This window comes from Diachasma alloeum, unplaced genomic scaffold (assembly GCF_001412515.2).
Source record: "Diachasma alloeum isolate Michigan unplaced genomic scaffold, Dall2.0 Dall_scaffold_00958, whole genome shotgun sequence".
Taxonomy (NCBI): Eukaryota; Metazoa; Arthropoda; class Insecta; order Hymenoptera; family Braconidae; genus Diachasma; species Diachasma alloeum.
In genome coordinates, this window is record NW_021681075.1 from 72,918 (window position 1) to 83,317 (window position 10,400).

Sequence of the window (10,400 nt, forward strand, 5' to 3'; positions counted from 1 at the left end):
AATATCGTTGCGCTCTTTTGTCTCGTAGAATGGTGGGGCGGGCACACACACATATGCTGCATATCACATGGATGTGCGCCCGCTTAAAAATCACTCCCCATTGGCCCACCCTTAATTGCCAATAACTTTTTAGGGGTAAGTCTGATCAAAAAGTGCAAGAGGACTTTTCTGCTCAGAATCACCCCCTGATCCTAGGGTGTTCAGATGTACATGTACTTCTGAAACACCCTGTATAGGCATTTTGATATGAATATTGGACTAATGATGTGACGTTAGCTAGACGAGCGTCATTTACCTTCGTTCTTAATAGAAGTCCTATAGCAATCCAACACAATGTTCTAAACAATGCTTATAACTTTTTCTACAATTATTTTTCGTATGTGACTCCATTGTGTGTAATAAGTACTTTCTTAAGAAAAATGCAGTGTCGGTTCAGTATCTTATCGTAATTTGATCATGCGACGAAAATTATTATATTTACATCTATCTTAGGCCGATAATTATACGACGTGTAAGAAAAAATTTTTCCACAACTCCAATTATGACATTAGATCCTCGATGTTAAACAATACAAAGTCATACCTCTCTCTGCTAGAATTCACGCCTTGATTCTTTCTGGCTCTCACTCGCTTCTCAGTACCAGACCCAGATTGCATTAGAATCCTCTTAACAGTGGATTTACGCGCTGAAGTGGCCTTCATGTTCATTTTCAGAGAAACTGAAGACAAATCACAACATGACTTTGTCCTCGTGCCTGGTGTCGACCGACGATTCCGCCTTGTATTCGATTCCACAGACCTGGGAGTATTGATAATATTCAAGACAGATCCAGTCGGCCTGTTCATCTGCACATAAGCTGGTGGTTTGTTTATATCTACGTACGGTGGTGGTTTGTTCATCTGGACATAAGGTGGTGGTGGCATCTCTTCTCTGGCTCTTGAAGGCGTCTGGGGTACACTGTGGATAGGGGACAGCTGAGGTGGCGAATCATCATCAAAAACTGCCGAACGTGTGCTGCAGGATGGAGTGCATGATTGCTCCAGTTCCTCCTCATCATCACTGTTGCCGAGCTCCATTGACGTGCGACGAGTCATGAAGCTCCTGGTTGTGGTCTCAGCGGTCTTGTTCATCATAGAGGCATCCTCTGGGTCCTGAATATTCGAGTGGTCGTGGGGGGGATTTTTGTCGTCAATTGTGGAGTCATTGGGATTGTAGAAGAATTGAGTGGAAGTTTCTTTGAATGATGGGCTTTTGGGAGTGTCAGTGATTAGGCTTGTGGGGAGTCTGGGAAAAAAATGGAAAAGAATGTTTACTTGAGGAATAGATAAAAGAAACTCGGGGTAAAATTGACAGTTGGGGAGAAATAAAAACCTTTAAAGTAATATGAATATAACTCAAATTTTGAAGATTAAAATCTGAGATAAATTCTAAAGGACAGTTAATATAAATATAAACATTCGGGTTAAGGCCCGGGTGTACTATCTTTCGAACGTTATCTCGATGTTTTTTTCATCTTTCGTCATCTGAAATTGTCAATTGAGCCCTGCATCATGTAGAAGTTTTGAAAAATTATGAATGAAGAATAAAAAAAAGTAGTAGAAATTCTTAATTTTTTCAAAGAGCATTTTTCATTTATATTCAGAATAAGTTGAATAACACGAAATTGAAAAATGTATTTGATTTACGGTGACAAATGGCGGCCTGTCACCCAATATTATGCAGGGGGAAGGCCGATTTCGTAAATCTTTTCCCACACTGCACAGAGACATTTATTACGGAAAAGGCTCTTTGAATAAAGTTGTAATATTTTGGAGAATTTTTCAATCACACTTCTAACACATAAAAATGGCAGATGACTGTATTCCACTGTTTTGAACATTGAGATACCTAGCTGTCACTTCCCATGAAGAGTTAGTGTTTTGTTGTCCACCATGGAAAATGACAGCTAATAGATAATTTGCCACAGCGAATCAGATATTTGTAATCTCCACTTTTTTCAACTCATTCTAAATCTCAATTAAAAACGCTCTTTGGAAAAGTTCAGAATTTTTTATATTTTTTTTTATCATTCCATCATAATTTTTGGGAATTTTTACATGATAATGCACCACTCAATTGACAATTTTGGATTACGAAAGATAAAAAAACCCAGATAACATTCGAAAGATAGTACACCCAGGCCTTAAGTTTGTGCTCAATCGGCAGTCTCGTATCATTGATAACAATTAATTTGGAGGTGCCAAACAATAGGGTTTTATGAAAAAATGATCACGTCAATATTAAAGAGCAGATTAAAATCTAGAAAAAATCTTGAACAATCAGAAAAAAATGCTATGCCGATTACGAAAATTATTATCAGTGTCAATCTTTTATAATAGATCATTTATGTTTCTGGATGCCCCGAAATAGTGGATTAAGTGAAAGTGACAGTAATGCGCTGGTTGAACGCTAATCATGCCATGAAGAGCCGGATATTTTCGACCCTACAAGGTTGCTAGTAATCGAAACACCCTAACAAAACGAAAAACTATTGTTTAAAAAAATTACTGAAGTACAAGTTTGACGCATAAATTTCTCACATTCATCAAATTTAGACTTCATATTAAAAAATTTCAGTGACAATGTTTTTCTTGGAAATCTCAATTTATTTTTCTCTGTTACATCCAACGACTGAGCTGGACACTATCCATACTACTTTAAAATTTGGAATGAAGTACACTGCTGAAAATTTTTGGTCAAAACTTCCGGTACATTTTTCGGAAATTTTTGATTAAGTGGCAGTTCCATCTAAATGTGATAGAATTTCCTAATTGAAAATTCCAAATTTCATGGAAAAATCAATGGAAACTGTCAATTCAGTTTATTTATTTCATGAATATTAATAATAAATCAGGAAAATTCAGATAAATGTTATTCAAAAAATCTGGGTGTGCATTTTACTTCATTCTTGATTCAATTTGAAATCAATTTGAGGCAGAACCATTTTTCATTGCATCATAATTTGGAGCTATTTCAATTATATGTCCATTTTACCGAATTTTTACCATGTGTTATAAAACCCCACAAGTTTTTTTTACAAGTAACGATGTACATAATTGAAAATGAACTCACAAATATTTTCCAATGTCCTGCAATTCTCCCTTCGTCATGCTGTGATACAGCCAATCAATATGAAAACGTAATTGATTAGTCCCTGGAATGCAATGAGGCATCGACAGAACAACTGTCTGTGTGTCTGGAGGTGTGACATTCCCTCCAAATTTCTGCATAAACAAAATCATTCATCCCTTCATGTACATTCATATGCCCAAGTGAAATATATGAGATGAATGGGAAATTATTCACTCACGCGAATAATTGCCGCGGTCTCTAGAAATTGTGGTACATCGAAGCCATCCAAATAAAAATTGAGGGGATTGTTGTTGGATGTCAACAGACTTCGATTCAGTTCGATATTTATGGAACCGTTGTTGTCATTGGCATTAACCATGATTCGATTTGAATATCGATCACGGTGTCAAAGAAATTGGAAGAATATATTCAGAAACGTTGTAGATATTCACTCAGACGTATTTCCTTAGTTTTTGGATTATTATTTGATGTTTTATGGCGCCAGCTGTTTAGGACTAGGTCCACAGTTTCACGGCAGCTAGTTTTTGGATGTTTCCGAGCAATTCTGCATGACAACACACCACTAGCCAAGCGATTTTCATGCAATGACTCTATTCACTATTCAGATGGGCTTCAGTGTCGCCAGACAGGAAGGATTGGATTCTGATATCCCCACCATAAAATTATGGTATATACTTTAAAATTATGGTATCAAGGGATGGTAATATAGAAACCGCTCAAACGCTACGAAATTTCCAGTAGGCACCTTTCAAATTGTGTTCAAGTCTTGTAAGAGCAGTTTATTATCCCTTATTTCTGATATCTACGCAAAAAATATGGCATATGACTTACAAACCAATAACAATTGATAAATGCTCGAGATCAAAGGAATAAAACTACAAGAAATCAGACAAACATTATCTCACACTGATAGGAAAAATTCGTTCTGCTGAAAAATTATGTTTCACAAGAGATATCTTTTTTCATGTTGAATGAATTCAGCTGCAGACATTCAAGAAATTTTCCCTTGAACCATGGTGATTTTCGTGGCAACATTGTTCTCGTGGTCGCTCTGCAGAAAATTATATGAGGCTCAGTTTATATCAAGTGAATGTTACTGAGTGGTTTGTTTTTATTCCCACCAAACACGCATAATTTTCATGGAACAAATGATAGTTTCGAGAGAAAATTTGGTTTGTTTTCCCGAAAACTGGGATATCGGCAAACTAAATAATTTCTAGAACGATTTTTTTCGGGGAGAATAATGTTTCATCCTCGTGAATATATTTTCTTCGGTGAATTCTTATGAAGTTTACTCACTTTAAAGGATTGTGGTACAACAAATTGTATGTTTTCCTGCCGACAACATAACTTCTTGTGGAGATATTTCTAATGGTCCTGACAAAAATTTAATTTTTCTGAAGGATCTCAAACTTTCTTACATCAAGTTGGTTAATTTCGATGAAATCATGAAATAAATCTGTTCCACTCCATCAAATTTTCTCACACGAAAAATATAATTTTTCTACAGAAGTACTTTTTTTTTTCTCAATGCATCATCAGACTTCTCACTCAGCTGCTACTTTTCAACTAATCCTTCTGTACGCTCAGTAATAATGATGATTAATCTCTAAATATTCAAACGGGTCCCAAGGGTCCGCAGGGGCACAAAGATCATCTCCGTTACCCCTTCTTGTAACACCAAGCAGACTTATAATCAAATAATAAAATGAAGGATTTTGACCCTCTTGACCCTTGCTGTACTCTGTGACCCTTATGGCCCTCAAGAAAAAAAAAGACAAAATATATATAATTCAGCTGGATCTCAAAATTATGGTATAATTGTGATACCATCACACTTTTCTATGGTATATGGTATCAAAGATAGAATTACGGTAGCGATACCATCATAATTATGGTATTCGCTAAAGCGATTTCTCGCCGTCTGGTGGTGGTTTGTAGAATTACTATCTTGCGGAACCAATCTGATGGTAGTGCGCCAAGGCTCTAGAGTATGAAATAGCAAATTATTCTTTGATGTGGACACAAAAAATGTAGACCTAAAAAAGTTCATTACCAAAATTTTTTAACTTGCTTTCGGATCCGAGATATTCAACAAAAAATGGACTCAACCGACTCGGCTAATTTCATTATAGAATATTCATCTCTACATGAAATACTTACGCCGCTTTATATAATCGTCAAGAGAGAAATGTTGACTGCAAACTTGCATGTTTTCATCGTAAATTCCTCTCAGTTTCAATGCTTCCATCCACTTGTTCCATAACATTAAATTGGATGGAAAACTATGGAAACTTAAATTCAGTTTATTCTTTACTTTGCACTGTGGAACACAGCATCCTCTTTTCGAATTCTTGAGATAATTGTTCTGTGCCATTTTCATAAACAATCGGTAGGTTATAAGATCAAAATTTAATTCACGGCTTGTACTTGAAACAATTTGACATTTCAGCACTATTTGAGGTTAGCGCTGATGGTGGTTTTGCGCGATCGCGAATACCTGGCAACACTGATGGGGTTAAGTATCGTACAGTTCGTGTGTTATCTGGGCAGGGTAAAACTTCAAACAGTTTTCTTCATTTGATTAAAAAATCGTCGGAAGATGATAAATTGTAAAACTCCAGATGTCCTTGAGCGCCGTCGCCAGTTTGCGCTGTCATCGCCATCGCTCGAAGAATTTGTATGTTGATTAATTAGGGGGAGCGTGGTTTGTACTTTTAAAACTCTACAGACGACACCATCTAGGGAAAGTTACCATCTAGTGAGAAACTTCGCAGACCGAGTCAAACTGCGCCAAGCCACCGGGTGTACGGTTAGATTTCGGTTAAAGTTAACCCTAGTCTGGTCACCAAATGCGACCCTACGCCTTGGTCACCGCCGCGGGGATGCGGCGCCGTATTATTTAGGCTTTAGCGTTGCCGAATTCACTCTACACTGCCTGGGTGCGTTTAGCGAGTTTCCGGCAACGTCGCGTCGTTGGAAATTTCATTTAGCATGGGAAAAATAATTCATCTGTCCGAAATAATTTGTTTTCTTTTGGAATTTTGGGAAATATGTTGTTCTAAAAACTACTATAATTTTTTAAACACTTCAATTAACCAAGTCAATTTTTTTGAATTTTTACGGTTAGCCAATTGTAATGAAAGAAAAACGACGCGGCGGGGTTTCCCTCATAGGGTGACCAACTTAGAGTTACATTTCGTAATAGTGTGAGTGTGCTGCTTTATCTCAATAATTATTGATTTTGGAGGAAAATTTCAAGATTTTTATTGGAGAGAAACTTCCTCAACCACAAAGATTATTTTCCCTCAAAATTGGTTGTTTAAGAGAGCGAATGTCAAATTGAAATTCTAGATACGTTTGTTAGAATTTTTGATTCAATTTCCTTATTTTCAACTTGTTATCAATTTCTTACATTGTTTTACGAACTAGTTATGTAATGAAAACTGAATTGTGAGTAAAAATATAGAAAATCGATTTGTGTGAGTACACTCGATGCACTAGAAAAGAAGAGATACTGGAGAAGATATCAACGAAATCTGGATATTCCCTCAACTCCTCCTGCGTTTCTTTATCTGAAGTTCCTCTAGTTGTCTCAGAACCTCCGGATCGTCAGAGTATTTTCTGAAATTAGGGAGTACTCGGCGTTTGAAATAAAATTCTAGATCAACCGCAGTCCGTGAAGGTGCAAAAATCTGAAATTCATGGTAACAACAATTTTATTAGATATTTTTTTCATAGTATGTTAATCGGGAAGAGGATTGTGTTTTTTCAAAGGTCACATGTATGAGAAAAATCAATTGACCTACTTGGAGTCTCAATAATGTATTTAAGTAATATTTTATTTGAAAAAATGTATGAAATATGTATGCATATTAAAAAAAAAACATGTTGTCCCACTTCTTCCCAAAAATATGAAAATACTTACATTGGCTTTTGCCATTTGTTCCCAGACTGTACTGTTCGTGGTTTTAGAAAGTAAGTTCTCGTTAACGAGCCACTTCAGAAGCTTCTCGTCGTCAGCACTGGACCAGGTTTTGTTGATTCTGTTGAGAGTAAAGAAATTTATTTTATTTATGTATTTATTGATTTATTATATTGAAAAGCCGAAGCCAGAGTACAGATAAATATCTATTTCAAGATGAATAAATTAAAAATAGTATTCACATATGAGGTCTGCAGATCCAAGATGGCATTTGGTAAACATATTTAAAAACACATTTAATCACTGGATATGATAGTATCAAGGAGATTGGCGTCTGAAAATGGGAGGCACATGGGTAAAACGGGAAATGGAAAAAAATTGATTCATTTTATACTTCCATTCATGTTTTATGAGAGTTATCAACACGTAATGACAACGAATTTCTTTAAATAGACCGTTTCATTTTCTCTGATTTTCGTATCTCAGAGATAATAAAATACTTTTAAATTAAATCAAATCAAACTGACTTTTTTCTCTTGTTATTAACTGTTATGTACGTGCAATCAGACTACTTCACTTGGACGAATTTCGTTGAAAATAAAAAATAATAAGAAATCTGATCTCTCGTGATTTTCTTCCATCACTTGTCTCTTCAATTTGCTTACTCACGTGGTCAATGATATGTCCGTGTTATTCACTGGCTTCAGCGGCTTGGTGAACCCCTTCTGGCCTGTGCTTGCACGACGTTTTTTATTTCTAAGAAGCAAAATGGCACAGGATAAAATCATTATGGAACGAAATTATTACAATAACTGAACTTGTAACAAAGCAATTTTGACCAGAGTTCGCACTGATCCAGTAATTAAACTAATTTGGTACTTAAAAAAAAATGATTAGATGTCAGTGATACCCAGAACCACATGCGAAAATTGAACTTGGAACATTTTTAGACGGTGTCTAATCATCAAACACTTCTGGACGTAAAATTTCCGGCAAAACGGAAGGGTTCAGGTGACTCGACGCACGAGCACTTCAGCCATCTTTTTGCTTGCATATTGTCAATTTTATCGTCAATTAATATCCATTACATTTTTTTTATGATGAAAAGAAAAATTTCAATGGTGTTCAAATCGGCATTCTACTTTGTTATATTTTTTTTTATATACATTAAAACTAGCTCTGAGCTGATTACTTTGAACACTGATCGTTTCACCTTATGACAAGACTTTTGTCACAGAAAAAAGAAATTAGAATCAATGATTTGACTAGTACGTACTCTGCAATATTGGCAGGGCTCGTATTAATGAAAGCCATGTTCAGGATCTCCTCTGACTCAACTCTTTTCCCCTGGTTGTTTAGAGAAAAGTTATTTTCAACCTGAGATATCTTCCTTGAATCACATGGGAAATAAGCAAGAATTGCACTATTCATTTTGCTGCACAGCATGTCAAGGGGTGCATCGAGAGGAGGTTTCTCTGCCTCAAGTAGTAAATATGGAGTCTTCACACTGTTCCTTCTGCTGCTTAGGACTTTTGGTGATGCATCGTAAGGAGGAGTATTGAAGAAACTTTTTTTAACTGATGGAATTCTGAAAATATCACATCTATATTACTGTACTATACGTAAATGAACGATGAAGTGTACTTTTTGTTTTCATTTTTCACTATATTTGTAATAATAGTTCATTTTAGAGTAGGAAAAAATACACCCAAAAATTTTTTATTTCAAGACTCATGACCTTAAGTTAGACTTTCAAAAGACGTAAGTTGAGGTTGTTTAAAATTTCAAATGGAAGTTTTTGAATGTCGCAACTTATGTAATAATAATAATAATAATAATAATGATAATATTAATAGAGATATTAACGTACAGGTATTTTCCAATGTCTTGAAGCTCATTCCTCCCGATACTCTCATGGAGCCAATCAACGTGGAACCTCAGAAAATCGGTCCCAGGGACTAGATTTGGGGTTGACAACACAACAGTCTCGTCATCGGGTATCGTAACTTGACCTCCATACTCCTGCAGTGGAATAACCCAGAATATAACATGCAAATAACCTATTCTCTCCCAATTAACACTAATTTCTCTGCAGAAATTTCCGCAAAATTGATAAAAATATTGATATTCTCCTCTATTTACAACTGTTTACTTACGTGAATTACAGCTGCTGTCTGCAAGAAACCCAGGACATCGAATCCATCGAGATACATCTTGAGTGGAGAATTCTCGGCGGTGAACAGCTTCGGGTTGACCTTCATCGTTTTTTCATCAAATTAATTGTATTTATTAAGTACAAGTTGATGAATAACGGTTCAATTGTTGATGAAACAATCAGGAACTATGAAACTGTTCACCGGCTTCCGTTCCATTGTATATGCACTCTGTTGCACGCAGCGTTGCCAGAATGTTATAAAAGCATGGCGCGACCATAGAGGTATAAAAAATCCTAATTGGCTGTATCCTTGATACAACCGTCAGATTTAACGTGGATAGGTCTATGGACCGAAATCCTCATTGGCAGTATCCTGTTTAAAATAATTCTTCACAAGAATTTAATGTTATATTCAATTCTATACGTCTCAATCATTTCATAAAGAATTTCAAAATTGAAAAATTCGTGATTCATAACTAGAACCTGCTTAATTGACGAATTCCATGGAAATACAAGAATTTGAATTGACGAATTCCACGGAAATACAAGAATTTAAAAAAATTCGAATTTTCCAATTACTTTATACTATGAGAAATTGCTCTAAAAAGATTTAGTTGATTATGAATGCTTTCTATTCATTCGCTCTGTTGGATAAGTAGGAAACTACTTTGATGATTGAGTATGCGAGGGAGCCACTTATTTGTAGGGAGCGACAATTTTGCCACTCTTGGCGACATCTGTAGATGGCGCGGACGCTCCCTCGAATTGAAACCGGCCAATCAGAGCCCACGGAATGTCGAGGCAGTTCTCTGCACATGCGCACAACCTATTTGCGTCGCAAAAAGTTTCAGAACGTTGGNCATTTCATAAAGAATTTCAAAATTGAAAAATTCGTGATTCATAACTAGAACCTGCTTAATTGACGAATTCCATGGAAATACAAGAATTTGAATTGACGAATTCCACGGAAATACAAGAATTTAAAAAAATTCGAATTTTCCAATTACTTTATACTATGAGAAATTGCTCTAAAAAGATTTAGTTGATTATGAATGCTTTCTATTCATTCGCTCTGTTGGATAAGTAGGAAACTACTTTGATGATTGAGTATGCGAGGGAGCCACTTATTTGTAGGGAGCGACAATTTTGCCACTCTTGGCGACATCTGTAGATGGCGCGGACGCTCCC

At 36.0% G+C, this 10,400-nt stretch overlaps 2 protein-coding genes across 2 annotated transcripts in view; both read right to left on the reverse strand.

Moving 5' to 3' along the window:
- Nucleotides 1-3,715, reverse strand: part of LOC107045497 — a 33,720-nt gene extending 30,005 nt beyond the window's left edge. The window contains exons 1-4 of the mRNA XM_015267798.1: nucleotides 3,350-3,715; nucleotides 3,112-3,263; nucleotides 883-1,284; nucleotides 583-798 (exon numbers count right to left, since the gene is read on the reverse strand). Coding sequence (XP_015123284.1) covers nucleotides 583-798; nucleotides 883-1,284; nucleotides 3,112-3,263; nucleotides 3,350-3,490 — 911 coding nt within the window. The 5' untranslated portion in view covers nucleotides 3,491-3,715. The remainder of the gene's footprint in view (nucleotides 1-582; nucleotides 799-882; nucleotides 1,285-3,111; nucleotides 3,264-3,349) is intronic.
- Nucleotides 3,716-6,422: 2,707 nt separating this feature from the next.
- Nucleotides 6,423-9,450, reverse strand: LOC107045499. Its single transcript, XM_015267801.2, has 6 exons — nucleotides 9,214-9,450; nucleotides 8,928-9,079; nucleotides 8,334-8,645; nucleotides 7,727-7,813; nucleotides 7,061-7,178; nucleotides 6,423-6,827 (listed from the first exon to the last, which is right to left on the reverse strand). Exons 1-6 carry the CDS (start codon nucleotides 9,316-9,318, stop codon nucleotides 6,684-6,686), a joined length of 918 nt encoding a protein of 305 aa, XP_015123287.1. The 5' UTR covers nucleotides 9,319-9,450; the 3' UTR covers nucleotides 6,423-6,683.
- Nucleotides 9,451-10,400: the final 950 nt, after the last annotated feature.